General features: G+C 36.6%; 1 protein-coding gene across 1 annotated transcript in view; it reads right to left on the bottom strand.

Moving 5' to 3' along the window:
* LOC133638758 (protein turtle homolog A-like) overlaps positions 1-13,067 on the bottom strand; it is a 179,295-nt gene that overhangs the window by 17,143 nt on the left and 149,085 nt on the right. Inside the window, exons 18-19 of the mRNA XM_062031684.1 lie at positions 2,260-2,424; positions 634-670 (exon numbers count right to left, since the gene is read on the bottom strand). Coding sequence (XP_061887668.1) covers positions 634-670; positions 2,260-2,424 — 202 coding nt within the window. The remainder of the gene's footprint in view (positions 1-633; positions 671-2,259; positions 2,425-13,067) is intronic.

A 13,067-nucleotide genomic window follows, 5' to 3' on the forward strand; every position in this document is an offset into this window, starting at 1 on the left:
ACACATCGGGACTGGTAGAAATTGCGATCTCAAAAAATAACCGAACCCCGAAACTCAAAATTGTGCTCTAGAGCAATTTTTAAATAAAACAGAGAAAAAACTGCTTTTTAGAGGAAAACTCAGACAAAACTGCTTACAACTTCCGGTAGGAACGTCTTAGAGACATGAAACAAATACCTCTATGTAGGTCTCGCCTAGTTTTTCCTTGTTTTTGAACACTTGAATTTTTGCAGTGTACACATTAACTTTGTGTGTTAGCTCATGCTAGTGATTTGGCTTGATTAACCAGAGCCCTGCAATCATTACAATTGTATTTTATAATCCCAAGGGCAAACTTGGAAACAATTCCGCCATCGCGGAGTCGCAAGCAGCAAGCTTGTTGAGCACGGCCAAGTTTGATACTGCTTGCCGATATGATCATCGGCAGAAAAACCTCAAAACAGATATGATTCTACAACACATTTTTAGGCCGGTAATATCGAATAGCCGAAAATATCAGACATCCCTATAAAAAGGGTATGAAAATAGAAAACCCATTTTGAACTTTTAGAAACCATTTTCCAGAGAGCAGAAGGGAGGAAAAAGGTAAGTGTGACTTGTGTAAAGGACACGATTAAAGGGCAGAGTACTTACATTGATGGGGAGCACTTATAGATGGCAGGTGGGGGTTCTGGAAGGGAGGGGGAGGGGCAACATGGTGTCGAGCTTATTACAGGGTTTAATCAAATTGACCAAGTATTCAAAAACATGTTATCCTAGTACACACGTGTCAAACTCAAGGCCCGGGGGCCAGATGTGGCCCTGGAAAGCCTGGAAATAATATGTATCAATAAAGTACTGCAACTTTTCTGACTAAATGTATTTTTTCTTTCTATTTTGGGAGGAAAAAAAATATATGTAAATCGCAAATTATGTTAACTTAAATATTGTCTAATTATGCAAAAAATATATTATCAAACCATTTTTTCTTAAATAGAAATAAATACTTATAATAATGATTTCAAAGCAAGCTATGCATCACAATGTAAAAGTAGCAATAGATTTCATGGTCAAATTGTGAAATTTATTGTGGTTTTTACAGCATTTTTTTAAATGAAAAAACAGTACTTTTGTTAGAATAATTGTTTCTAAGTTATCACAAAAACTTTGTGTTACATTGAGTGCCCGGCAAGAAGACAAAAGCTGTCTTTGAAACCTACCAAGTAGAAGGCTCGTAAAACTCCACTGTGTAAGCGGGAAAGCAACATGAAGGGTTTACTGTTTTCTTTCATGTATGGTAATCAACAGAAAGATATTATTCTAACCCAAAGACTTCAAAGCGGAGAGAAGGCAGGATCTGCCCAATTTCCAGACGACCTCTTTTTGAACCTCCTTTTTGAACTATTTTACGAACTCTTTTTGAACTATATTATGGACGTCTTTTTGAACTGTTTTACGAACTCTTTTTTGAACTGACCGTTTCTGTGAACTGTTTATGACCTTTGTAATTTGGAAGCAGCTGTGGCCATGTGGTCGGGGAGGGTCCAAAATACAAGGAGGAGGCGTGCAATCTTTTGGCAGAACGTAATGACACTGTCCGAGGGTACAGACGGGCACGTTTCTCCACACTGAACCACATTGAATTCTGTCTCTGTTTGATTCTTTGCTTCTTGTCTTGTTTAATAAATGTCATCAGTGTTTGAACCTGACAACTTTTTTTACTGTAATAAACTGTGGTGCCTTTTTGGGATTTACAGTAATACACCGAAAAAATGTACAGTTGTTGATTCGCAGTGAAAGAAAAAAACAAAATTTGCATTTTTTTTTTATTTACAGTAAAAAAACTAATGTAAATTGTACAGTAAAATTCTGGCAACTGAGCTGCTTTTTTTTTTTTTTTTTTTTACCATAAAAACATCAGTACTGTTTTTCCATTTACAGTAATATACACTACATTTTGAGGTGAAATTATTCCAACTTACCACATTTTTTTTTACATTTTAGTTTTTTTAAAATCTACTAATAAAATGCATTTTAAAAAATGGTGTAATAATAGTATTCACTGTTAGAAGCGGCCCTCTGGGGCCAAACATAACTGCGACGTGGCCCTCAGTGAAAACCACTTTGACACCTCCGTCCTAGTATAACTGGAATAAATCCATTTTAGTGAGGTTTAATTTATAAAACTGCATGTTATAACTACTTCTGAAGAAACTATTCTATTCATGATGTTCTTCATCAGTGAGTGCCTGCTTAGTGTCAGACAAGGCGGTGGTTTACCGTTCTTCTTCCGGCGACGTAGATTCCTTCTGTGGCTGATGAGGCAGGCGGACCCCAACAGCAAGACCAGCGCCAAACACATGAAACCAACCCCGCCAAGAATGCCGGCCAATAAGGGTTCAGGAGACTCCAGCAGTCTGGATGTCAAAGGGTACATCTCCATACCTGTCACAATATACACCAGAGATCAATTAGATCAGATTCAACACAGCTAATCTGGACTGCAATCACGTAAAACTAACATTGCAATGCCGTTGAGAAATCCATCTGTAAAAAATCATATTGGTCTGTCAAATTTAACACATTGATGCATGTAATTTATTTAAAAAATGATCACATAAATCATGTATAAACTCAGTTTATACCCCCAATTTATTTTGAGCGCACATGCTCGTTTACCTTAACAACAGATGGTTACCTAGAACAGAATTGAATCGCAAGATGGATCACATCATGGAAAAGCTGGTAAGGGAAAAATTGGATATGAGGGCCAGCATGGACGAATAGAACAGACAAGTCATTGTAATGTCTGCTCGGGGAAAAACAAAAATCCTAATCTACGATTTGACTCCCTCGAATGGCCTTGACGCTCCAACAACAGGAGCAGGCTGTTCTGAAAACATCCCCCGAGGACACTTCAATGATGGACGCTTTTTACCTCCCTCCCTCCTCACGACACCTTGAGTCGAACTTTTGCTTGCATGCAGAACGGCCCCAGGCCTATGAACATGAACACTACATCAACACACCCAAGACAATGGGCATATACACACACACCCCTCCTCCCCCACCGCTTGATTCCCCTTCGGGGTGATGGACGGCTAGCAGCGCTTCATAGCAGCAGTCGACCTCCAGGGGTCAAGCCCCCTACCTCTGTTGCGAGTTATCATGATTAAATGTAACGTGTTTATGTTCTATAAAATGTTGCCGACTATACTGCCTTTTTTTTTTTTTTTTACTGTAAAATCTACGGTTGTTGTTACTGTAAATGGAAAAAAATGGTACCACAGTTATTTTACGGTGACAAACTGGCAGCTCAGTAGCCAGAATTAAAAAAAATAGCAGTGGTACTGTTTTTCTATTTACAGTAATATGTTGAACAAACTACCTTTAATTTTACAGTAGGATTCTGGCAACTGAGCTGCCAGTATTTTACCGTTAAATAACTGTGGCACCATTTTGAAATGGTAAATAAACAGTGGGTACTGTTTTCCATCTACTGTAATATAATGTTTAAAAAAAAAATCTGTAGATTTTGCATTAAAAAATGGTGACCAGAATTTTAATGTGAAATATACAGATGTTTTTTTTTTTTTACAGTGTACGTAAAAAATTATACTTAAGAATAAAATGCATAGGCAAATTCGTAAATTATTCCCTGTTAAAAGCGGCCGTCTGATGGCAGCCAGTTTGACATCCCTGAATTAAGGACACTTAAGTATGTCTAACTTGTGTGCTATTGTGGGCTTAACTGTTGTTTAGGTTCTATCTCCTACACTGCAAAAACTGAAATCTGAGTAAAATTAAATATCTCAAATAAGGGTGATATTTGCTTATTTTCTGTCTGATAAGATCATTCTTCTCACTAAGCAGATTTGATGTTAGAGTGTTTTACTTGTTTTAAGTGTTTTGGTCCTAAATGATCTCAGTAAGATATTACAGCTTGTTGCTGAGATTTGATGACCTATATTCAGTAAAACATGCTTGGAACTAGAATATCAACTGTTGCAAAGCTGTGTCATCAACACTCACAAGTATAAAACTACTTTTTTTAAAGTCATCATTTCTTATTTCAAGCATGAAAAAAAAAAATCGTGACTTTGACACAATTGTGTCTCATAATTAAAACAGATGACAGCCAACTGGACTTTGCTGTTTTATTTTCAATGAAACAATAGAAAATACGTACTCATATAGTAGTACAGTTGTTATTAGTGAGAATTAGGGATGTCCGATAATTGCGTTAAAATGTAATATCGGAAATTATCGGTATCGGTTTTTTTATTATCGGTATCAGTTTGTTTTTTTTTTAATTTATTTTTTAATTTAATTAAATCAACATAAAAAACACAAGATATACTTAAAATTAATGCACCAACCCAAAAAACCTCCCTCCTCATTCACACAAAAGGGTTGTTTCTTTCTGTTATTAATATTCTGCTTCCTACATTATATATCAATATATATCAATACAGTCTGCAAGGGATACAGTCCGTAAGCACACATGATTGTGCGTGCTGCTGGTCCACAAATAGTACTAACCTTTAACAGTTAATGTTACTCATTTTCATTAATTACTAGTTTCTATGTAACTGTTTTTATATTGTTTTACTTTCTTTTTTATTCAAGAAAATGTTTTTAATTTATTTATCTTATTTTATTTTATACATTTTTTTTAAAAGTACCTTATCTTCACCATACCTGGTTGTCCAAATTAGACATAATAATGTGTTAATTCCACAACTGTATTTATCGGTATCGGTTGATATCGGTATCGGTAATTAAAGAGTTGGACAACATCGGAATATCGGCAAAAAGCCATTATCGGACATCCCTAGTGAGAATTTACTTATTTTAAGGTATTTTTGGGTTCATTGAGGTTAGCTAATTTTACATGTTTTGGAAAGTCTTGACAAGCCAAATTTTCTTGTTCTATTGGCAGATAATTTTGCTTAGTTCAAGTAAAATAACCCTAATTTTTCTTTTTTTTTCTTGTTTTTGAACACTGACTTTTTGCAGTGTACTGTTTCTCTATTTACAGTAATATGTGGTAGAATAATTATGTATATATTATCACACTAACTTCAGTATGCTTAAAGTCTGTTGCTTTAGTTATTAGCTATTGTGCTCAAGTTAGACTTTTCTAATCTATGCAAGGACAAAACTTCTCGTCTGAGGGGTGGCCTCAGCCGTAGCTGTTATCTTTGTTTCAGCCCGCTAACAGCCAAGGAGTTCAACGACCTCAACGAAGATAAGACGACAGCATGCAGACGAAGCAGAGACTTCAAGGACCTCAACGAAGATAAGATGACAACACGCAGACGAAGCGGGGACAAGGCGAAATCACAAGGCCCCCAGCACATTCTGTCACGTATTGTGCGTCCTGGACCTGCTTTGCATAATATATGTGACCCCTCCTTTTAGAGGCGGCCTCAGTGATGTTGACTATGGAACTCTGAATAAAAAGAGGGACGCGGGAGCTGAACCTTAGAGCGTAGGGCGAGACTGTGACTAAGCGTGCAGCTCCATGCGTTCTCCTCATGAGCTAAATTGAACTTTGTCTCTGCATGATTCCTTGCTTCTTGTCTGATTAATAGATGTCATCAGTGTTTGAACCTGCCTGAAAACTACCTTTAATTTTACAGTAAGATTCTGGCAACTAAGCTGCCATTTTAAAATGGTAAATAAACTTTGAGTAGGGTTTTCCATCTACTGTACTATAATTAATATTTTTACTTAAAAAAAGTAAAAAAAATCTTTTGAAAATTGCATCAAATGTGTCATCTTTTGTGCATTTTGGGAATTGAAGTAAAGTCTCACCATTGAGGTCCACAAATATGTTGCAGATTCACATTAACACAGAAGATTAACCAAACAAGATAATGTAGCATAAATTAAAAAATATATTTTTCTAAGTTGAAAATGGATGGATTATACATAACATTCACCCATGGATGGATGGGTTTGTCTTCACCGCCTTGTCTGCATAAAAACAAATCGGTAGATTTTGTACAAAAAAATGGTGACTAGAATTTTTATGTGAATGATACAGACGTTTTTTTTTTTACAGTGTACTTAAATAGTTTTTATATATATATATATATATATATATATATATATATATATATATATATATATATATATATATATATATATATATATATATATATATATATATATATACATATATATATATAATATATTTTATAATAAAATGCATAGGAAAATTCGTAAATTATTCACTGATGGCAGCCAGTTTGACATCCCTGAATTAAGGACACTTATGTGTGCTATTGTGTGCTTAGCTGTTGTTTAGGTTCTATCTCCTAGTAGCATATAGCTCACCTTTTGTAAAATACTTCATCAAAATGCAAGAAAATATCATAGTTGTGTGCCTATTGGAGGATATTTAGATGTTACCTGGCAGTAAACGGGCAGCAGGGTTGCAAGTATTGTTACTTGTATCGGAGTTTTTAGATGGAAGCCTGCATTATCCGATACTTGTTTGTTTTGTTTGTGTTGATACGGGATCAGGACATGCCTACTTCTAACATCCTGCAGCGGCCCTATGTCCAGCCTGGCTTGTCCACTGCTGCTGTTGTTATTGTGATCCTACCCCAAAATGGATGTAAAAGGCAGACAGCAAGACCACAAACACTTTTCCAAGCCATTTCTAAACAGCAGTTTACCAGATGGCTATGAGCAACAAACCATCTGGTGTGCGAGATTTACCTCAAATCAGCTATACAACCATCCAGAAATGGTAGATGTGGAGGAATATACTATAACTCCAGAGCAAAAACAGAATTGTTGCTGTCAAATGAAATTCATCGCCATATCTGAACAGAAATTTAGATGGATAAATGCTTTTTATCAGGCAGAGGTGGCGTCAAGACAACATGTCTTCTCTTTAAAGGCCTACTGAAAGCCACTACTACCGACCACGCAGTCTGATAGTTTATATATCAATGATGAAATCTTAACATAGCAACACATGCCAATACGGCCGGGTTAATTTATAAAGTGACATTTTAAATTTGCAGCTAAACTTCCGGTTCGAAACGCCTCTGAGGATGACGTATGCGCGTGACGTAGACCGGCGAACACGGGTATGCCTTCCACATTGAAGCCAATACGAAAAAGCTCTGTTTTCATTTCATAATTCCACAGTATTCTGGACATCTGTGTTCGTGAATCTGTTGCAATCATGTTCATTGCATTATGGAGAAAGAAGCTGAGCAAGCAAAGAAGAAAGTTGTCGGTGCGAAATGGACGTATTTTTCGAACTAAGTCAGCAACAACAGTACACAGCCGGCGCTTCTTTGTTTTCATTCCCGAAAGATGCAGTCAAGATGGAAGAACTCTGATAACAGAGACTCTAACCAGGAGGACTTTTGACTTCGATACACAGACGCCTGTAGAGAACTGGGACAACACAGACTCTTACAAGGATTACTTTGATTTGGATGACAAAGACGCAGACGTGCTACTGTGAGTATGCAGCTTTGGCTTCTAAACATTTGATCGCTTGACCGTATATGCGCAACTTTTTTTTGCGTATGTACGTAACTTTTTTAAAATATATAAGGTTTATGAACCTTGGGTTAGGTGAACGGTCTTTTGGGCTGAGTGATTGTGTGTGTTGATCAGGTGTTTGAATTGTATTGGCGTGTTCTATGGAGCTAGGAGCTAGCAGAGGAGCTAGGAGTTAGCATAACAAAGACGTAGGTGTTTTTATGCAGGATTAATTTGTGCCATATTAAATATAAGCCTGGTTGTGTTGTGGCTAATAGAGTAAATATATGTCTTGTGTTTATTTACTGTTGTAGTCATTCCCAGCTGAATATCAGGTACCGTGAGTATGCAGCCTTGGCTGCTAAACATTTGACAGCTTGACCGTATGTGCGCGTCACGTACGTAACTTTTTAAAAATATATAAGCTTTATGAACCTTGGGTTAGGTGAACGGTCTTTTGGGCTGAGTGATTGTGTGTGTTGATCAGGTGTTTGAATTGTATTGGCGTGTTCTATGGAGCTAGGAGCTAGCATAGGAGCTAGCATAACAAACACGTAGGTGTTTTTATGCAGGATTAATTTGTGGCATATTAAATATAAGCCTGGTTGTGTTGTGGCTAATAGAGTATATATATGTCTTGTGTTTATTTACTGTTGTAGTCATTCCCAGCTGAATATCAGGTCACCCCCGGCTCTCACAGCATCTTCCCTATCTGAATAGCTTCAACTCCCCACTAGTCCTTCACTTGCACTTTACTCATCCACAAATCTTTCATCCTCGCTCAAATTAATGGGGAAATTGTCGCTTTCTCGGTCCGAATCTCTCTCACTTCATGCGGCCATCATTGTAAACAATAGGGAACTTTGCGTATATGTTCAACTGACTACGTCACGCTACTTCCTGTAGGGGCAAGCCTTTTTTTTATCAGATACCAAAAGTTGCAATCTTTATCGTCGTTGTTCTATACTAAATCCTTTCAGCAAAAATATGGCAATATCGCGAAATGATCAAGTATGACACATAGAATAGATCTGCTATCCCCGTTTAAATAAAAACAATTCATTTCAGTAGGCCTTTAAAAGTGCATGGAAGAGGGCATTAATGCACTGTTTGTGCATACTGTATTTTCCGGACCATAGGGCACACCGGATTTTAAAGGCCTGCTGAAATGAATTTTTTTTATTTAAACGGGAATATCAGATCCATTCTATGTGTCATACTTGATCATTTCGCGATATTGCCATATTTTTGCTGAAAGGATTTAGTAGAGAAAATCGACGATAAAAATCACAACTTTTGCTCGCTGATAAAAAAAAGCCTTGCCTGTACCGGAAGTAGCGTGACGTCACAGGAGCTAGTATTCCTCACAATTCCCCGTTGTTTACAATAGAGCGAGAGAGATTCGGACCGAGAAAGTGACGATTACCCCATTAATTTGAGCGAGGATGAAAGATTCGTAGATGAGGAACGTTACAGTGAATGACTTGAGAGACAGTGATGGACGTATCTTTTTTCGCTCTGACCGTAACTTAGGTACAAGCTGGCTCATTGGATTCCACACTCTCCTTTTTCTATTGTGGATCACGGATTTGTATTTTAAACCACCTCGGATACTATATCCTCTTGAAAATGAGAGTCGAGAACGCGAAATGGACATTTAAAGTGACTTTTATCTCCACGACAATACATCGGTGACACACTTAGCAACTGAGCTAACGTGATAGCATCGTTCTCAAATGAAGATAGAAACAAAATAAATAAATCCCTGACTGGAAGGATAGACAGAAGATCAACAATACTATTAAACCATGTACATGTAACTACACGGTTAAAAATTCTCAGCCTGGTAAGGCTTAACAATGCTGTTGCTAACGACGCTAAGGCTAATTTAGCAACTTAGCCACCGGACCTCACAGAACTATGATAAAAACATTAGCGCTCCACCTACGCCAGCCAGCCCTCATCTTCCTATCAACAGCCGTGCTCACCTGCGTTCCAGCGATCGACGGCGCGACAAAGGACTTCATCCGTGGGTTTGGTGGCTAGCATCGGCTAGGCGTAGTAAGTAGTCCTTGTTGTGTTGCTGTAAGTATTGTACTTAGCCGCTAATACACCGATCGATCCCACCTACAACGTTCTTCTTTGCAGTCTCCATTGTTCATTAAACAAATTGCAAAAGATTCACCAACACAGATGTCCAGAATACTGTGGAATTTTGTCAAAGAAAACAAGAGGTTTCTGTATCGGGTCAGATGGGGTACAACCACTTCCGTGGATTTTGTGACGTCACGCGCATAAATCATATCCAAAGGAGTTTTTCAACCGGAAGTGTGGCGGGAATTTTAAAATGTCACTTTATAAGTTAACCTGGCCGTATTGGCATGTGTTGCAATGTTAAGATTTCATCATTGATATATAAACTATCAGACTGCGTGGTCGGTAATAGTGGCTTTCAGTAGGCCTTTAAGGCGCAATGACGATGAGCGGGTCTAGTCGGGTATATTTTCATAAAAAAGGTGCACCGGATTATAAGGCACATTAAAGGGGTTATATTATTTATTTATTTTTCTAAATGTAAAACACTTCCCTGTGGTCTTCATAACACGTAATGGTGGTTCTTTGCTCAAAATGTTGCATAGATGATGAAAAAACATTCGACCGGCACTCTCTAATGGCTAACGTTCCTTTCACTGGGACTAAGGGGGCCAAGCCAACTCCTGAACAACAACCCCACACCATAATTCCTCCTCCACCAAATTTCACACTCGGCACAATGCAGTCCGAAATGTAGCGTTCTCCTGGCAACCTCCAAACCCAGACTGGTCCATCAGATTGTCAGATGGAAAAGTGTGACTCATCAGTCCAGAGAAGGCGTGTCCACTGCTCTAGAGTCCAGTGGTTTGCAAATCATTGTATTCCGTTTATATTTACATCCAACACAATTCCCCAACTCATATGGAAACGGGGTTTGCACGTGTGTCTAATCCACAACACGTGTCCTTGAAGGATCGTTATCTGCGAATCTTAAAAATGGTATTGTTCTGGATCATTTGTAGAGATGTCCGATAATATCGGCCTGCCGATAATATCGGCCGATATATGCGTTACCCGGGCGTGGCGCCGCTGCTGCCCACTGCTCCCCAAAGGGATGGGTCAAATGCAGAGGACAAATTTCACCACATCTAGTGTGTGTGTGACAATCATTGGTACTTTAATCTTTAATCTTAATCTTAAAATGTAATATCGGAAATTATCGGTATCGTTTTTTTTATTATCTGTATCGTTTTTTTTTATTTTATTTTATTAAATCAACATAAAAAACACAAGATACACTTACAATTAGTGCACCAACCCAAAAAACCTCCCTCCCCCAAATACACTCATTCACACAAAAGGGTTGTTTCTTTCTGTTATTAATATTCTGCTTCCTACATTATATATCAATATATATCAATACAGTCTGCAAGGGATACAGTCCGTAAGCACACATGATTGTGCATGCTGCTGGTCCACTAATAGTACTAACCTTTAACAGTTAATTTTACAAATTTTCATTCATTACTAGTTTTTATGTAACTGTTTTTATATTGTTTTACTTTCTTTTTTATTCAAGAAAATGTTTTTAATTTATTTATCTTATTTTATTTTATAACATTTTTTAAAAAGTACCTTATCTTCACCATACCTGGTTGTCCAAATTAGGCATAATAATGTGTTAATTCCACGACTGTATATATCGGTATCGGTTGATATCGGAATCGGTAATTAAGAGTTGGACAATATCGGAATATGGGATATGGGCAAAAAAGCCATTATCAAACATCTTTAGTAGAGATGTCCGATAATATCGGCCTGCCGATATTATCGGCCGATAAATGCGTTAAAATTATATATTGGAAATTATCGGTATCGTTTTTTTTATTATCTGTATCGTTTTTTGTTGTTGTTTTTTTTGTTTTGTTTTTATTAAATCAACATAAAAACACAAGATACACTTACAATTAGTGCATCAACCCAAAAAACCTCCCTCCCCAATTTACACTCATTCACACAAAAGGGTTGTTTCTTTCTGTTATTAATATTCTGCTTCCTACATTATATATCAATATATATCAATACAGTCTGCAAGGGATACAGTCCGTAAGCACACATGATTGTGCGTGCTGCTGGTCCACTAATAGTACTAACCTTTAACAGTTAATTTTACTCATTTTCATTCATTACTAGTTTCTATGTAACTGTTTTTATATTGTTGTACTTTCTTTTTTATTCAAGAAAATGTTTTTAATTTATCTTATTTTATTTTACAACATTTTTTAAAAAGTACCTTATCTTCACCATACCTGGTTGTCCAAATTAGGCATAATAGTGTGTTAATTCCACGACTGCATATATCGGTATCGGCTGATATCGGTATCGGTAATTAAGAGTTGGACAATATCGGAATATGGGATATGGGCAAAAAAGCCATTATCAAACATCTTTAGTAGAGATGTCCGATAATATCGGCAGGCCGATATTATCGGCCGATAAATGTGTTAAAATGATATATTGGAAATTATCGGTATCGTTTTTTTTATTATCTGTATCGGTTTTTGTTGTTGTTTTCTTTGTTTTGTTTTTATTAAATCAACATAAAAAACACAAGATACACTTACAATTAGTGCATCAACCCAAAAAACCTCCCTCCCCCATTTACACTCATTCACACAAAAGGGTTGTTTCTTTCTGTTATTAATATTCTGCTTCCTACATTATATATCAATATATATCAATACAGTCTGCAAGGGATACAGTCCGTAAGCACACATGATTGTGCGTGCTGCTGGTCCACTAATAGTACTAACCTTTAACAGTTAATTTTACTCATTTTCATTCATTACTAGTTTCTATGTAACTGTTTTTATATTGTTGTACTTTCTTTTTTATTCAAGAAAATTTTTTTAATTTATTTATCTTATTTTATTTTATAACATTTTTTAAAAAGTACCTTATCTTCACCATACCTGGTTGTCCAAATTAGGCATAATAATGTGTTAATTCCACGACTGTATATATTGGTATCGGTTGATATCGGAATCGGTAATTAAGAGTTGGACAATATCGGAATATGGGATATGGGCAAAAAAGCCATTATCAAACATGTTTAGTAGAGATGTCCGATAATATCGGCAGGCCTCTATTATCGGCCGATAAATGCGTTAAAATGATATATTGGAAATTATCGGTATCGGTTTTTTATTATCTGTATCGGTTTTTTGTTGTTGTTTTTTTATTAAATCAACATAAAAAACACAAGATACACTTACAATTAGTGCATCAACCCAAAAAACCTCCCTCCCCCATTTACACTCATTCACACAAAAGGGTTGTTTCTTTCTGTTATTAATATTCTGGTTCCTACATTATATATCAATATATATCAATACAGTCTGCAAGGGATACAGTCCGTAAGCACACATGATTGTGCGTGCTGCTGGTCCACTAATAGTACTAACCTTTAACAGTTAATTTTACTCATTTTCATTCATTACTAGTTTCTATGTAACTGTTTTTATATTGTTGTACTTTCT

This window comes from Entelurus aequoreus, linkage group LG21 (assembly GCF_033978785.1).
Source record: "Entelurus aequoreus isolate RoL-2023_Sb linkage group LG21, RoL_Eaeq_v1.1, whole genome shotgun sequence".
In the NCBI taxonomy this organism is placed as follows: Eukaryota; Metazoa; Chordata; class Actinopteri; order Syngnathiformes; family Syngnathidae; genus Entelurus; species Entelurus aequoreus.